At 36.4% G+C, this 17,906-nt stretch overlaps 1 protein-coding gene across 1 annotated transcript; it reads left to right on the top strand.

Annotated features, from left to right (window-relative positions):
* Positions 1–2,397: 2,397 nt before the first annotated feature.
* ctdsp2 (CTD (carboxy-terminal domain, RNA polymerase II, polypeptide A) small phosphatase 2) lies at positions 2,398–15,646 on the top strand. Its single transcript, XM_038309202.1, has 7 exons — positions 2,398–3,058; positions 8,105–8,271; positions 9,132–9,233; positions 9,485–9,541; positions 9,966–10,058; positions 10,334–10,519; positions 13,076–15,646. Exons 1-7 carry the CDS (start codon positions 2,998–3,000, stop codon positions 13,199–13,201), a joined length of 792 nt encoding a protein of 263 aa, XP_038165130.1. The 5' UTR covers positions 2,398–2,997; the 3' UTR covers positions 13,202–15,646.
* The last annotated feature ends 2,260 nt before the right edge of the window (positions 15,647–17,906 follow it).

Below are 17,906 nucleotides of genomic sequence, written 5' to 3' on the forward strand. Positions count from 1 at the left end.
TTCATTGTTTAATTCCCCTGTTTTTCATTAAAAATCACCTCCTGCTCTGAGTTCTTCTAAGTACCAGCCATATTAGATGTAAATAAGGAGAAGAGGCTCAGGGTAATTCACCTAAAAACATGTTTTATAACAGCAAACTGATTAAAAACCCTATCTAAATTTGGATATGATGCAAAGATCGTCATGTTAAGGTATCAGCTGCATTGTGTATCTTCAAATATTTGAGAATACATCGTCTCATTCTAACACCACACCCTCCAGCTTCACCCAGTCCTGCATTTTCTTTGTTTTTGTGTTGTTTTTTTGCTTCTCTTCTTGGCAAAACAAGTTACGGTTTAATTTTATGATTGTGTCAATAAAGGAAAGTGAGAGAGGAAGAGAAGGAGGGAGAGAGGAGCATGAAAGGAGCCTGGGTCATCGGTTTCACTCTGCCCTCTTTTACCTTCCTTGCTCAACCCTGATGCATCCACAATCCAAACCTCCCTCCCTCGCGGGGAGGTTCATTTGGGAATCAGATGCAGGAAAAAAAAGCTTGAAGGATCCACGTGCTTCTAAATCTGTGATTGGTGTAAGTGATCAACAAGCAGGCTCTTGTGAACATCTTCATATTTCATTTATAAGATTTAAAAAGTCAGCAAGTAGAAACTCCAGGTTATGAAGGTTGCAGTGAAACTTTGTTGTTTCAAGCTTTTCTCCAGATAGTATTTATTTTTGGTTTGGCTTTTAATAGCAGGTCCACATATCATATTACCTATATTATATTAAAGAGGTTCTAGTCAGATGTTTACACACACTCATCACATATGTGAAAATCCCAATAAATTATCTGAGCTGTACTTTCTTGGTTGAAATGTTTGTACTACGCACAACTTTAACAGGTTTCAAAAGCAAACACTGGGTCTACAAGCTCGAACGTGTCAGGAGTTTTTTTTTATCCAAACAAGTTCACAATCACACAAACAGGCTCAAATAGATGCATACAACCCTATAACATTTGGACAAAAATTCCCTGAGCTATCCTAGTGTATCAGCTAGAAACCATACACTCTTATGGACAAGCTTCTGGCCTCTTCCTGGTTAAATATATTTCAAGACTCTACTGACATAGAATAGCAAAGGTCATTTAAAGTGGTTGGTTTCCTGGCAAAACCATGTATCTTAAGTTGAATGTATTCATGTCATGTTGATTTAGGTCTGTACCATTCAAAGGGATTAAAAATATGCTGCTGAATCACTTTCAAAACTAGTTTTACAGTCCATATTCTATCAGAACCCCCAGTTATGTTTTAAGTTCCAACATAACTAAATATCTATCTATCTGCATTTTTTTATTTCACAATAAAAATACCCTGGATCCATCTATCTACCTCTTTGAATGTATTATATTGTTAAATAAAACAAATGTGTTTAATTTTTTCATAACTTCATATAATTTTTCATGTTTTCTTTTTAATTCATGGAACAGTAAATCATTGGTTAATTTAAATTTAAAGTAAATAAACCCTAATTTGGTTAACCTGCAAATCTACGATAGTAAAGACCAGTCACTTTCTCTTCTTAATATTTTAAATTGTGGCTTTTCAAACTCTGCATGCTAGATGGCACCAAATCAATTTCAGCTTTAAATACAATGTGCAAAACCTTGCTTCTTGGGATGTTGAGCTCTTGTGCAAAATAGAGTCTTCTGCTGCACCCTTACTGAGCAATTTCCATGTTAATGCAGAGGAAAACATTTTGTTTTTGTTTGAGGTGTTTTGATAACTCGAAATTAGAAATTAGAAAATACAACAAAAACATTTTGTGCAGCCTAAACATTTCTAAAAATTTTTTTTATATATTATATATATATATATATACAAGGTTGTTCATGTTAATGCTTATATATATATATATATATATATATATATATATATATATATATATATATATATATATATATATATATATATATATATATATATATATATATATATAAAAGCATTAACATGAACAACCTTGTTTAATTAAAAATATAATTTCCAAAATTGTGTTTTATTGCTGTTAGTTTAATCTTCAGTTGATGTGATAATTATATTTCAACTGTTTGAATTCAGTAAGCTGATACATTAATTTTTTTATACTATTTTTTTGTGTAAGAATATTTTTTCAGAGCGCCCATTTGAAATAAATAAAAAATACTCAGCTTACAGTTAAAGGATTTCAACATATAATATTCTAACCTTGATAACAGTATTTTCTAAATTTTAATAAACAAGGCGCGCGCCCTTTTGAAGCGCTGGAATGTGTTCTGCGGAGCGCGCGCAAAATAGGGAGGAATGCCGTAACCACGCCCCCTTCTTTCGTATCGACCAATCAGTGAGCGTAGACGGTTTCAAGGCACCCCGGAGTGCGGTCCGTGGAAAAACAAAACCCCGCATAACATCAAAACCCGCATTTTACAACAAACTATCACCCGGAATCCTATTTTCTTTGTCAGAATTTACGTTTCAGAGTGACAGACGCGGGTTTTTGTCGCTCATTGGGACCGTGCGGGCGGTGTTGTTTATCTGTAGTAAAGGGGGACTTGAAACCGTCCTCCCTTGCCCCATTTCCTCGGTTGTTTTCCTTCTCTCGCCTGGATTCTCCATGTTGTTGGTGCAAAAGTGACGGCAGAAGGGGGCTACTCGGCGGCTATCACCACCAAATAGCGGTACACCCGATGAGACGGAGCGGGCAGAGTGTCAGATAACCTCCGGAAAACATATCCAAGTGCCTCGCCCCCCCTTACCCCATCCTTCCTCCTAAGGCAGCCGATTTAAGAACAAGAAGCAGCGGTTTTGGAGAAGAAAGGAAGCAGGCAGGGACGTGATAAATCCGGACCATAACTGAGGCGGGTCACACGGTAACCTCGGTGTATACTGCTAGAGTCGCCTTATCAATTAAAAAAACCCCAATGAGGGACGCCCATCAGTGCTCGGGGACAGGATTTGAGGATTTTGAGGGCTCTGTGATTGTCAGATGGAAAGTTCTGTTATCACCCAAGTGCAGAAAGAAGACGTCCAAGTGTCACCGAAAGCAGGTGAGCTGATTCCGGGCAACATTTTAACCCACAGCTGTTGTGTTTATTCTCGCCGTCTGTGTGTTTAATAAAACCCACTCAGAGCGCCTGTTTTTATTTGACAGTTGAGGGCTGCGGTCTGAAAGGCGCGCTGCCTTGTTTTGCCTTTTTTTCCACACAAATCTTAAGTGATCACTGTGGAATACCCACGCGCGCCCAGCTCGTTTAATATGATTTTCTTTTATCTGAGAGTTTTTTGTTGTTTTTTTTCTCTGAAATCGCCAGGAAAAACAGCATCAAATTACAGCTAAAGACCTTCAGCGCCAGTTTTATATTACAACACCCTGAAGCGTGTTTTACATGATTTGCTCTGCATCAGACTTTTATGAGTTCACGATGTCCATTACAGCCCGAGCTTAGCTATTGTTGATCATGTTTGTCTCTTTCTGCAGTGGGGGCAAATCTCTGTCTCCTCTTCATGTTATTGTCAGTGGCGGCACCAAGGGGGGGTCAGTGGGCACCCTTTTTTAACCAGTGGCGGATCTAGACCAAATGTTTTGGGGGGCTAGAGGGGGGGGCAGCGTGTTTTCATTGGGGCACAGAAAAGCATGAAGCAAAAGAGCTGCATGAAGTGACATTTCTTCAATTAGGTTTAATTAAAATTAATTAAAAAATTAACATTTATTAAAAATAAAAAAAATTAAATGTTTATTTGTGACTCAAAAATTTTCATTTGGATTATCGTTAAAACCAAAATAAAAATCCCTCAGCGTAGCAAAAAACAACTCAAGAAACTGTAGATATATAAATATATATATATATATATATATATATATATATATATATATATATATATATATATATATATATATATAAAATATCAAATAAAGCTATTATTTGGAATATTAGGTCAATCTACATTCATTTATATATTTTCTACTTAATTTAAGTTCAAATTAAAATGATAGTTTTCTATGATACTCAAGAAAAACTGATAAATATAGCTGTAAAAGTTAATAGTATTTTTTTATTTGTTTTGGAAAATAAACAAGAGATAAAAACTGTGATCCTATCTCAACATCACTGAAGCTATCACCTTATTGTTTTTAAATAATTAGTAAAACAGAATCTTTAAAAAATTAAATAGATCCAAAGGACCTATCAGAAACCATGTCTGCTCCAGCGCATATCATCATTAGAATTTCTCTTAGTATTATGTCTTTAGTACAGGGGCCAGGACATGATCTAGAACTGCTCATGCTTTTAACCCCTCTTAGGAGTAATAGTACTTTTTTTTTTTGTTGAATGTCCAAACAATCTGTTTTACCAGAAAGAGGAAGGGAAGAAAGTTTAAATTCAAATAATATCACGTGAGAGTGTTGAAAGTCCAGTATTTTATGCGCTTGTGTATTTCTCTCCCATGAATTTTAGTGTAATCAATGAAGAGCTCTATTTTACCTTTATTGTTTTTATTGTGTTGGTGTTGCTTACTGCCTTCACTATTATGAATCTATTGTGTATTTCTATTCCTCTGTCCATAAACTTTTGAGTGGTTGATATAATAGATATTTTTGTGGAAGAGTCGAAGAGACAAAAAACAAACATAAAAAGACAACACTAATGCCTAGTTTACATATTACTTGGTCCACTTTCCCACTCATTAGTAAAGAACTCATTTAAACTTTCTTTTTTATCATTTGTTAAAAAGTACATTTGCAGCTATCTGCTTGTAAACTTATAAATAATGTAAATTAATATATATTAACAAGGGATATTGTCAGGAAAAAATAGCTAATATGTTGTATATAATAGTTTAAATACAAACCGGTATGTTTATACTTATAATAATACAGGTATGATAAAGTAAAAATGCTATTCATAAAATCAAGTTTACGTCCATGTATGTGTAACGCATAGGACATGATGTACACTAATGGAAAGAACACCAAAGACACACCCACTAACTCTTAACTCGGCCAACTGAAGACACCCCTGGATGTTAAATAATCTTTTTATCCTTTTGGGGGTTTAGAATCAATGCAAGCTCTTAACTTGGGATTATCCTTTCTGCAACATATTTTTCACATCTATAGACTAAGAAATGTCAGCCGATAAGAAGAGTGGGACAGAATATTCTATACAGAAACAAAGAGACATTCAGCTCAGTCTTCTTCTGAATAAGCACTGTGATTTAATGCCTTTTGTACACAACATGTTCAATAACTACCAAAGAAAATGTCCGTACTTGATATTAGGTGAATGTTTGTGTTATCAGGTAGTATTCTGGACGCAGCAGCTTTGAGTTGATCAGTTCATACCTGCTTATATGCATAATATTTTCATGCCTGAGGTCAGGAGAGGAAAAGAAAAGAAATTTGAAAGGTTTTGGATGCAGAAATTTGGTCAGGATTAGATTCTGGCCAACATGATAACCGTGAGTAAATCTGCCAATCATATCTAATTGGTTTTATTTTTAGAGAAACAACAACAAACAACAGCATTTATACTATCTGTGAAAATGTATCCTAACAGCCATAATTATTTATATTTCTGCCAATAAGTAGCCAGCTGATATACAGTGTGCAGCAACATATTTTGGAGGGACTTTATTGTGTTTATCAAAGTATTTTAAACAAACATTATGGTGAAAATATAACCTTATAAAATCTTGATACATGTAACTGGTTCATACCTAGCTGCAACTAATTGAATACATTTAATTAGTTAATTATCATAATAGTTAGAATCTTATAGATTAGTATATATTACTGTATATTAGTCATTATAATTGTATGTGTTTTCTATACTTCTTTGCACCTGTCACTTAGTCCTGGCTTCACCTACAGCTGTAGCTCAGTAAGCACTTGGAAAGTCATATGAAACATCTTCTAACATTATAATCAAACAAGGGGATTTTTTTTGTTGTACATATAGAATGGAAATAAACAAGCTTAAATCCCATTGTAGGGTTTTAGAAAAATTTCACTTGTTGAAAATCTGGTGAATGTTGATTACTGCTCATTTTCCCCCTAGTAATAATTCATAATAACATTAAAATACTCTCCTAATCAGCTTGTAGTGTCCTCCCAGCAGCAGCTCTGTTGCTGTAAGTCTGTCGGTAGCTCTATGTGTGCAGTCGCAGCTGATTCTCCACTCAAATGAGACAGACAGAGCAGGAACTGGGTGTGCATCCTGCCACACATGAATGCTGGGATGTTTTCTGCTGGTTATAATGAGGAACAATCAGGTGTCGCGCTGCGGACAGCGGAATGCACAAACACTCCCGTCTTTATCACGCCCACTGTAGCGCCGCTTAAAACACTTGGTTGTTTGAACACTTTACTCAGGCTTAAAAAAAGGCCTTCCTTCCTAATTCACCCTCTTGCTTCATGTTTTATCCATAGAAGATAATCCAGCCTCAAAGTATCACATTCTTTGGCTTGTATTATTACTTTTTTTTGTTTCTTTTTAGATTGTGTGGGCTTTGGGTGATATTTTGCATTTTTTGGATCCATCTGTCTGTCACTGATAAACCTTAGAGGGATTAATCTCCTCTCATCTTCCTGTCCTTTTTTTACATGAAGGGGAGTTCTGTTATGTCATGCATCTCATTCCCCTGGGTTTGAAAAGACTGATTAAAATGCCGAATGTGTGAGTTAAATCTTTAACCATAACCTCTTCGAAAAAGGGAAAAAAAAAGGTTGCTTGTTTATCTGCAGTTACTGTATTGAGTTGCGGCGTGCTTTGTCTGAACATGGCGTTGTGTAACAGGGCTGTTTGCATTAGGCTCTCAGAGCAACAACCATCAGGGCTCATTCTCTAGGTTGACTGTTTTTGAGATGCAACTATAACCGAATACTTAAAAAAAAATTCAAAATTCCTTTTCGTTAAATGCTTAAAACCAAGAACTTCCATTTTTTTTAGTTTATAGAGCTAAAAAACATTGATTTATGTGCATTTTTTAAAGCTGAATAAAATCAGATAAATGTTATAGATTTAATGCATAAACTGGGACTAATCTCTAAAGAACCTGCAGGCAGTTTGTTTCTAAAGACGCAGCAGCAGATCAGCTGCAGATCAGAATGTGACTCTTTTTATTTGCCTCTCATTTGTAATCCACATCTCAGATACTGATAATAAATCTTATTTTTTTCTAATTTATTAACTCAAGCAACTGTATCAGTTTCTTTTTTAAGTGCAAGTTAAGTGACTTATAAAATAACAAATTTTTCAGTTGGATTTAGAAGAACTCCTTCTATCATGAAACCTGCCAAAGATATACCGGTAGCTACTTTATGTCTGAGTTCTTTCAAGGAAAAGGGTTTAGAAGAGAAGCTAAAATCTGTCACTGCCTTTGGAAGCCTGGTTTGTTGCGTTTCAGTTTTTTATCCCTGTGTTCTGCTCCACAGTTCCTCCGCTTCATGTTTATTTCAACAGTGAAACTATATCGATGGGTTTTAAACTCTCCTTGCAAGTCCTCACAAGTAAAACCCCCAGAGGGGACTGGCAAGAATGTCTTCCTCCTCTTTCTTTGTCTTCTTGGCACAGGTGTTGTGTGGAGCTGGGATGGCGATCTTTACGGGGGAACGATCAAAGGCAGCGAGCGGTGGTTTGGTTTGTCCGGCTCACTGACCGGGGCTGTTTCCGGCTGAGTTCAGGCAGCTCTAAAAGGAAAGGCCCCCAGAGTTTTAAAGAGCCTGGATGTTTTCTGTCTGTTTTTCTTTTTTTCTGAGATTGTGGGTTTTCCCGCCCTCTGTGATTATGTAACCTGTAGCAGCCATTTCCAGCAGAAGCAGCGGAGGCATGCACATTAAAAACAGATTTTCTGCATGGGTCTTTGTGCCATGTATGTAGATGGATGTAGGTGCTTTTTAGGAAAATAGGAAGTTCAACACAGATTTTACAGGCAGATTGTATCTAGTTAAACTAAATTAAACACTTTTGTTTTGTTTTGGTAAAACAATGTTTAACCCATGTAAGCTGTGAGGTGCTAATTCAAATTTCCACTATGAGCCTTACCCCCCCTAAAAGTCTCCTACATTCTCTCGCTCTCTCTTTGCTGAACAGGCCAGGTGAGCCGCTCTGCCCTGAAACAGCCACGGAGCTGTAACATCTTCAAAGCCCTCTTCTGTTGCCTCAAAGTCCAGGATGGCCCCAAACCGCCGCCGCCACCTCTGCCGCCGCCTTCCCAACATAGCCTGCTGGAGTCACAGGAAAATGGGTCGGTCGTCAAGGTAACAGGAATTGAGCATCTCTGGATCAGGCTCCTTTGTTTTGTTTGTTTGCATTTGTTGAGGTTTCATTATACATCCCAGCTGGACCATAAACAGATGGCTTTCTGTCGCTCTGATTCTTTAGGCTTTGCTCTGAGGCTGTTCGACATTGAGCGACCATACAATGGAGACGCTCCAGATGTATATTCGGTTTTGGTTAACCCTTGATTTTAGGCATGTGCCATGACTTTTAGCATCCCCCTCACAAAATCTATACCAGGTGCAGACATGAAGGACAGTACAACCGTCACTTTAAATCCAAAGCTGCTCATGTTTCTAACACATTAATGGACCATTGGTGCTGATTATAGCTGTGGATCAGGTTTGATCCTCTGCAGAGGCTGATAAATAATGATCATAACAGGATCATTGGGGGAATATTAATGAGCTCTCCTGCGTCTTCACGCCTGATTTCCCATAGAGCTTTAATAAAACCCATTCCGTTAAAGGAGGGTCTTTTTCTCTCAGTGGCCTTCTTACATTCTTAAAGAAAGACTCTTTCTTCAACCTAATTTTATGCTAGGTAATATGTTAAAGAATCCCCATCAGAGTAAAAATGTGAATTTCTTGAGAATAACCGCACTGTTTTCCACTTATATTGGCTTTAGAAATACGACCAAAGACATGTAAAGATTTCCTTCGAGTGCCGTTAAAGGAGATAATCTTCCCTGTTTTTCCTGAAACTCAACTCGTCTAATCTTGTTTTCCCAGAGAGAACATCAAATTACTCGGGATTGATTTTCAGATAAATATCTGCCTCATAGGGACCGGGTGGTGTTCCAAACAGCGTTGTCACATAAAGTCCCGATCTGTTTCCTCAGCTGTCGGAAGTTAACCTCCTGCCTGAGGTGAAGGCCGAGGACCAGGGGAAGATCTGCGTGGTCATCGACTTGGACGAGACCCTGGTGCACAGCTCATTTAAGGTACAGACGGTCTCTATTTGGCGTGAAAGATGCGCTTTCTGTTGTGGTTTTTAGGTGTTTGTTGAAGAGTTCCTGCATTAAAAACCTCTGCATGTGTCCGAGGGGCAGAATCCCCCCTTCATGCAGGGTTGTGGCTCTGTGATTCACAACAGCGCTCTGGACTGCGCGCCTCGCTGCTCGGTTGTTATGTAATGCCATGTGAATGTACACGGCGTGCCAACCCCCCCTCTCCCTCTGTCTTCTCCCTTCAGCCCATTAGTAATGCGGACTTCATCGTGCCGGTGGAGATAGAGGGGACCACACACCAGGTAAACGGCCATGTTTGCTGTGGGGTGGGGTGGGCTTTTGTTTTCTGAACAGGGGTGGGTCTTGGGGCCCAAAGATGTGCAGACGGATCCCCCTGCTGGCCAGATGTTGAACAGAAAGTGGAAGCAACTGCAAAGGAAAAGCTTTTTTCTTTTTTTTTTTTTTTTTTGGACATCTCTGTTTATAAGCATGTGGAAACCTAATGAAGTGTGATTCCTTCGGTCTTGATGTGCCTTAAGGAATCCCTTGTGGGCCTCTGCCTGGTTCAAGTAATCCAGGATAGGCTGGTTCACGCTGGCACGGCCTATTCTTGATTACTTGTTTCAGGAAGGGGTCATGAGCGGCTGATGTCTAGCTGTGTGTTTGTAGAAGTGTTAGTTGTATGAAAGTGAAACAGTTTTGCTTACAGCTTGTGTGCCTCTCCAGGTGTATGTTCTGAAGAGGCCGTACGTGGATGAGTTCCTGCGGAGAATGGGAGAAATGTTTGAATGTGTGCTGTTTACAGCCAGTCTTGCTAAGGTACAAAAACAGATCCTGAACTCCATCTTTACTATTTTCTTTACTTTTCTGTTTGTGTCAGCAAGTCAAGTGTTGTTTGGCTCATCTAACCCCTGATCCTTCAGATATTGTTCTGCTTTCTCTCGTCTCGTAGTTCCTTCTTTTTTTTTTTTTAGAACTGCCTAACAACTTGCTAGTCACCTTATTAGAAGCCCTAACATGCACATAAAACGCTTGCACAATCCGTAGAAAGGTCTTCATTAGTGTGTCCTCGCACATCCCCGCTCTTCCCCCAGTATGCAGACCCAGTGACAGACCTGCTGGATCAGGGCAGCGTGTTTCGGGCCCGGCTGTTCCGGGAATCTTGTGTGTTCCACCAGGGCTGCTACGTGAAAGACCTGAGCCGTCTGGGCAGGGACCTCACCAGGACCCTCATCTTGGATAACTCCCCTGCCTCGTACATCTTTCACCCTAATAATGCTGTGAGTTGGCGCCTTTGATCCATTCTACACATATTTGCTTACAAAATATATATATAAAATAAAAGTAAACCCAAAAGATATAATGAAAGAATGTCAACCAATCACATGATAGCAGCTTCTTATAGGCTGCCACAACTATTAATGAAGATAACGTTGTTTTAGTCCAATTGTTATGAATTGCTGTGCCATATTTAGCCTGCTGGACAGAGTCTCACAGCAGCAGAGCTGAATCTAAACACAAATGACATCACTGTAAATGCTAAAGGTCACAAAGCAGTCATAGCACAAATGAGATGTGAGAAGAAAACCAACATCATCACTGAAACATTTAGATATGATTTTGCTGCTGCTAGAATTCCTAATCTGAAAAGAACTTTAAGCCAATAAAGAAGGAGGAATCGGTTTAATTGAAAAGAAATAGTCAAATTAGATTTTCTACTAACTAATTCTGTTAATATGGACTTGTATTTTAATTCAAAGGGAAAGTAACTTTATTTTGATGCTGTATAAACTCAATAAAGTGAAAATAAGAAATAATAGAATGATTAAAAAAAGTATAAAAATTTCCTTTATTAACTAAACAAGAAAGACAGAAAGAGACATTTATCTTTGTATGTTGTATCTGAATGCTTTATTTTTATTGTTGTTACTGAGAAGAGAAGACTCAAAATTAGCCATCTTAGGCAGCAGGGTTATTTAATTATTTAGTTATTAAATAAATTCAGTTGAAGAACAGAAGATGAAAGAATCTATTTTGAAGCAAACATGAATGCTGTTTTTCAGGCTTCAATAGAAAGTGAAACCTTCAGCAGAGCTATAAATAGTTCTGTAACATAATATTGACACATAACCCCCCCCCCCCCCCCCCCCCAAAAAAAAAAAATTCAGATTTTCTTATATCACATTGTGTGTAATAGAGCAGTTGCTGTAAAGAAAAAAAAAAAAACTTTTTTAAACATTTAATGTTATCCTTACTCCCTTTTGCGGTGGCAGTTAGTGTGGTTAGCTTCAGAAGCTGTAAGCGTTGGTCTTTGTTTTTTTTTTTCCTGGAGAACTTTGACCCTTGATTCAACTCACTGATTTCAACATCCAACAAGTTTCATAACATTCAGAGGTTGAGGAAGCAAAAAAAGTGAAACAGGACCACACCTTGATGTACAATTTTTTTTTTTTTTTTTTCCTGTCACTTGGCAAAAATCTTTGGGTTTAAAATGATCAGATTGAATAAACAGCAGGAGTTCTTCCCTGGAAACCCAGGAAAACTGCTTCTCGGACCTCAGATGCTTGGAGTCTCTTTTCTTTAGTAACCAACTCCCACACCAAAGAGTGTTGTTATTAACACACCCTGCTAGCCTCTAGGGATGATGCATTTACTGATCGCATGTTCGAGTTTATGTTCTAGTGGAGATTAAAATTCCAGTCCTCCTGACTTCTGAGGCATTTCTGCTTTCAGCTTTAATCCTCCTTAAAAGGAAGCTGTTATATAAACAGATAGTTCCCAACCAGTCTGTGCTTGGGATGGACAGCTGTACTGGGGTATGCTGGGGTTTTTATAAGTATGTTTTCAAAACCATTTATTTTTAATTATGCCACCAAAATGGTTGGAAGTTTTTTCACTTCACTGCAAAAACGATCTAAATATAGGTGAAAAATTCTCAAATTAAGTGTATTTCCCCTTAACTTGAGAAGTTAAATAAGATGATTTGCCAATGGAGTGAGAATTTTTACTCCTAAAATAAGATACTTAGATAATATGCACTTGTTTTTAATGTCTTTGCTCCATTGGCAAAGTGTCTCACCTCCTCAATTCAAGAAAAATGCACTTAATTTAAGAAAAACTGACTTATTTAGATTTCCATTTTTTATAGTGTAAGTTTTTAAAGCAAATCCTGGGAGGTCTGGGTTCTTTCTGCACACTGCTGACTAGCTGGCTGAAAGCAGCCCCTACACAACGATAGAATAAAATGACTTTTAAAGTTAAGCGAGTAAATAATCGTTTTTCAGCAGCAACCTAAGCATACAGCTACACACAAGGATAAACAATCATAAAAACAAGAAATAATAATAGGTGACCTCTGTGTAAGGGCAATTAGAAGAAGTACTGTTTGCTGGTATAAATAACTAAAGACTAAAGTAGAAAATTAAGTGATGGGGTATTATCAATTCAATTCAGGTTATTTCTATAGCGCCAATTCACAACACGTCATCTCAAGACACTTTACAGTTCACCATTCATACAGTCAAATTGATTCAAATCTTCTATCTAAGGAAAACCAGTTGTTTGCATCGACTCACTGACTCGAATGCAATCACTCACTAAACATGCCTGTAGCGACAGTGGAGAGGAAAAACTCCCTTCAATATCTCTGGAATAAGCTAGATATTTTTATTTACCAGCTGTTCTGCTTTTAATTATAATAACTGATGATAATATTTAATCAACAATATCTGAAATAATGATCATTTCATTACATCAAAGTAACAGTTTTATTTTTATATAATAAGATGATATCATATCCCAGTCAGTTAACAATCCGTTTCCTTTTCGTCCTTCAGATTCCCGTGGTGTCTTGGTTTGACGACGTGGAAGATACCGAGCTGCTTAACCTTCTGCCCGTGTTCGAGGAGCTCAGTAAAGCTGATAACGTTTACACCCATCTGGACCAGCTTCGGGAACAGTAGTTCCCTCCCTCTTCATAAACACCAGATCCGCATATACCGAGAGAGAGAAAAAAACTCACTTTTTCCCTTTATGTCACTGTGCAGCTGGGGAGCTACCCCAAACCTGGTGATATCCACAAACACTTTTTTTTTCTTAATAAAATAATCACTACAAGAAAGACTGGGAGTCAACCAAAGCCAACCCATTACAATCACTCCAGCTGGTATAGAAACGAAAATGGATCTTTTGCCAAAGCAGACATCTGCCTGCCCTCTATTGACTTTTGGACACAGTTTGCTTTATTGTGCCTTTTAAGGAACAAGAGTAAAAAAAAACACTTTTTTTTAATTCCACCAGATTTTTATACATTTATAGATTCCTTTTTATGCAAGGAAATCTATTTTTAAATGCTGAAAACATTGTTTCTCTATGCAACCCAGTTCGGTAATAACATGTTGTACCTCTTGTGGTTGGCAGATGTGCACTTCTGAGAAAAAGTCTCAGCCACTTTACAGATTTCTTCTACTTTTTCCTTTGGTTTCAATTAACGTTTCAGAACACGTTTTTTTAGACCAGACAGAAATAACATTAGGAAATGTGGATCATGATTTTTTAAGGGAGAAAAAGCAGCGGAAACCAACTTGGAGACCAATTCATCAATTGCAGTTGAAAATAATCTCACTTGCTACACCCAGTTCTGATATATATCTATATATACATATATCTTTATATGTGAGAGGGTCTGGGCAGATGACTTAAATGGGAGATCTCCATGGTGCTGAGGGGTTCCCAAGGCTTCACCAAACATTTTGTTGACTGGAGCCAGAAGTTTAACTTTTTTGTAAACTTCAGAGCTGCTGGCAGGTTTGGTTGGCAGGGTTGATCATTCTAGGCCTGTGGTATAAACAAGGCCACTTTCCGGATCCTCCAACCATCAGATTCCACCTAAAGCATCTTGATTAACCCCAAGACTTTGGGAACTATGGGAACGTTTAGTTGGATCAGGTTCAAATCAACACATAATTTGGAGGTTCTTCCAAAGACAATCATGTAGAGGTAATATTATGGTCTGGGACTGTTTGGGACGACTTGCTATGATTAATGGAGCGAATGATTATTCTTTTTAGCAATACAACCAGAAGAATAATCTATATCCGTTGGTTCTTGACCTTCAGCACAATCATTCAAACAAGATGTCGTAGCATTAGCTTAATGGCTACATTAAAATAATTCTCCAAAGTGGACCAAAATACCTCTACATTGATGTAAAAAAAACAACTCTCCTCCAGTTGTCACTTCATAGCTGTTGATCCTGCCCTGCCAAAGAGGAAGTTCCGAATTCGATTGAGACAAAAAAGCAAAAACAGCAGAAATCTGTAAGGGGGTGAATACTTTTTCGTGCCACTGTAAATGTTGCTGTATGTTTATTTACGTCGAAACAAATCAGATATTATTCATTTGTGCTGTAAACACCCTATTCTTTTTTTTTTTCTTCAAAACATGCAATATAAATAATGAATGTTCAGATTGTTATTATTGGTAACGGGTTGGGTAATTAGAACGAGGTCTCTGGTGGTGCGTTAACAGTTACACTGGATAAGCTGGCACATGGGATGATCCTTAATGTTTTCAGACAGATCTTCATTGGTTGCTGTATTTTTCTTTCTTTCCAAATGACAAATAAGTTGCACTTGTACTATATCGACAGTGCTGAAAGTAAAAACTGTGCCTTTGGAAACGGGACAGAGAGAAAAGTGTTCCGCCTGAGCAGAGATTTTTTTTTTTTTTTTTTGAGAACTGCACACCCTGATAACGTCATGCTGAGCGTGAGAAAAAAAACACTGTCAGGAGCCAAAAGGGGGGGCGGGGGGATGCCAGCCGCTGTGGTACTTGCATTACAACACTTGAAGCTATCAAATTTGATATTTTTAAACTGCCAAGTGTTTTTATTTTCCTCTATATATTTATTGGCCAATAGAAACATAATTGTCCAACACTTTTTAATACCCAGCATTTTATATTGTGATCCGTTCTGCCTATACTGAGGCTGGCCTTGTGTTTTCACTGTTTATTCGTGCCTATATAACACCTTTTGCTGATAAAAAAAAAAAAACTCAAACCTGTTCAGTTATGGTAAATGTAATTTACAAGCAAGCGTGAATCTGGAATTAAATCTCTTTTTTACTCATTTGTAACTCAGTACGTATTTTTGTAATGAGTTTGTGTATTTTTTTTTCTTCGGTAGGACGGTCTTTACAATGTTTGTCCAATGCAATTACTGCCTGCATGTTAATGAGTCAAATGTGGAAATGTATGTTGTGATGACCAAAAGTATTTGAAGAAGTCTCAAGTCTTTTGTTTGTTGCGAAAAAAGAATGTTTTTGAATAATTTTTTTATACCTGATCTGACCAAAACCCTTAAAAAAAAGGTGCTGCCAATTTTGATTTTGAAATAAAAAATGTGGTTATATTTTGAATTCTTTGTATTTGTTTCTTTACATCAACTGTCTGTTTATAATTCTTGCAGGTTTCGGTATTTGGATTTTATGTAAACAAGTACTGAAAAAAACGAAGCAGGTATAGTGAAAAGGATTAAATATAATTACTTTTTATTTTGGTTTTAAAAAAGGGTGTGCAAAAATTCAATTGTCTTTATTTTGGTTATTCAAGAGGAAAAATTATCACAACAACAGAGAATTTCAAATAACCCAGTATTATATTTTGACACTCCCCCCCAGTAGAGTATACCTTCATGACATCACTAAATATATAAAATACAGTATATAGTTATTGTTTTCCAAATCAACCTAACAACACCATGAAAAGCACATGTCCAAACTCAAAGGTCTTAAAAATGATGGAGCCATCTTTCAGCAAATATATTATTTGACAAAATCAGATGACTCAAGAAATACGCAGAAAAAAAGAAAGTTTTTTTTTTTTACTTTTTTTTTACCTTATTAGTTTTTTTTATTAACCATTTAAATGTATTCTTTTTGACCACAAAGAGAAATAATGGTTATATTTAAATTTAATATTTTTAACTTTAAAACAAAAATCTTTTTTGTTCAATAGTATTTTCTTTCTGTAAATAGATTTCCTAATCATAAACGTGTTATCAAACATTAAATAGCTATATAAAAATGAAACTACTTTTCTTTTCTTCTTTATAATTTGCTTTTCACACTTAACATTAAAAATAAAAATTTGATATAAACTGATATTGCTTATTAACATCAGTAGTGTAGTTAAAATCTATTTTTGTGATTACTTTTTTGTATCATCTAAAAATAAATCAACATTTACATAAATTTTATGCTTTATATTAAACTTGAATCTCAATTTATGAAAATTAATTCAAAATGAAAGTGATACTTAGGATTTTACACGCCACACGTCATAAACTCAACTTTCCTGCTAGTATAAATTCTTAAATAGCTTATATTTTTTATAAGGTAAAACTAAAACCTTTTGTGAGAAAATATTTGACATTTAAAAACAGAAACAGATGTTAGAGTTAGGTGATTAATTGTGTTCTTTCTCTTTCTCAGGTTACATTGAAGCGACGGCCATTTTAGGTGGACGTTCTGAGCAACATTCCAGGAAGTGGGGGAAATATTCGCAAATAAATAGAGGCTCTGTTCTAAAAAACATAAATTTGATTCCACGAGCCTTTTTTAACCCCCCAAAAGCGACAAATATATTGGTTGTTGTGTTTTATTGAACGCGTCAATTAGGGACGTCACTGCTTCTATATGAGGCTGAAGTTGGTGTCAGATTTGTAGCTTCCGTAAGGACTAGTTTAGTCTGCCGAACTGTTGTAATCACTAGTTATAATCTGAATGAGCAAAATATTCAATACTGATTAAATATTACTTTTAACTCCGCTTAGAAATTGTTAAACATCGTTTTTTAATATGCCCTTTTATTATTATTTTTAAAGAAATGTTGCTTTTTGAATGGTATTTTTGGCATTTTTACAATTAAAAGGTTTTATCTGTAGAAAAAAAACTATTCAAAGAAAGGTCAGTTACTTAAACTAGTCTCGAATTGAGATCTTAAATTCGAAAAGATTTGAATGGTTCAATTTCCAACTTCAATTTAAGTGTATAAAATCTAACATGGTTATTTTAGATTTTTTAAAAATTACTTGTAGGCTCTTGTTGCTTTGATTTAATCATTTATGAAAGTATGCAGACAGGGAATGGCACAGTTAGTACGACTATAGCTTCAGTAGCTGTATTATAACAGATTGGAGGTATCTTATGTTTTGAGCAACAATCCTCATTTCATTAGCTGATAATCTTATTTACATGTACAAATTGTGGGTAACTGTACTGACTTTATAAATATTTAACTCTTCTAGATCAGTTTTTTTTACAGTGTAATGCCAAATAATTTTTTTTATGATGATGCACTGACAAAGTTAGACTGAATATGGACTGATAAGTCCATTAGACCATTTCAATATTTTTTTAAAGCTTCAACCATATTAAGATTCAATTTTAATTCAGTTTATATATGTAGTGGCAATTCACAACATGTCATCTCTAGGTACTTTGCAATTCAACCAGATCATACAGTCAAATTAATTCAAAGTTTTCTATATAAGGAAAACCAGCTAATTGCATCGACTCATTGACTCGAAGGCAATCCCTCACACTAAGCATGCTTGTAGCGACAGTGGAGACGAAAAACTCCCTTTTAACAGGAAGAAACCTCCAG

The sequence above is a fragment of the Cyprinodon tularosa genome, unplaced genomic scaffold, assembly GCF_016077235.1.
Source record: "Cyprinodon tularosa strain WSP-4 unplaced genomic scaffold, ASM1607723v1 ctg66, whole genome shotgun sequence".
NCBI classification, from domain to species: Eukaryota; Metazoa; Chordata; class Actinopteri; order Cyprinodontiformes; family Cyprinodontidae; genus Cyprinodon; species Cyprinodon tularosa.

Bases quoted from the DNA above. Each gene is read 5' to 3' on its own strand.
- ctdsp2 (XM_038309202.1), top strand. From the start codon at position 2,998: ATGGAAAGTTCTGTTATCACCCAAGTGCAGAAAGAAGACGTCCAAGTG. The intron at 3,059-8,104 runs GTGAGCTGATTC...TTTGCTGAACAG, and splicing joins CCAAGTGTCACCGAAAGCAG to GCCAGGTGAGCCGCTCTGCC. The intron at 9,542-9,965 runs GTAAACGGCCAT...GTGCCTCTCCAG, and splicing joins TAGAGGGGACCACACACCAG to GTGTATGTTCTGAAGAGGCC.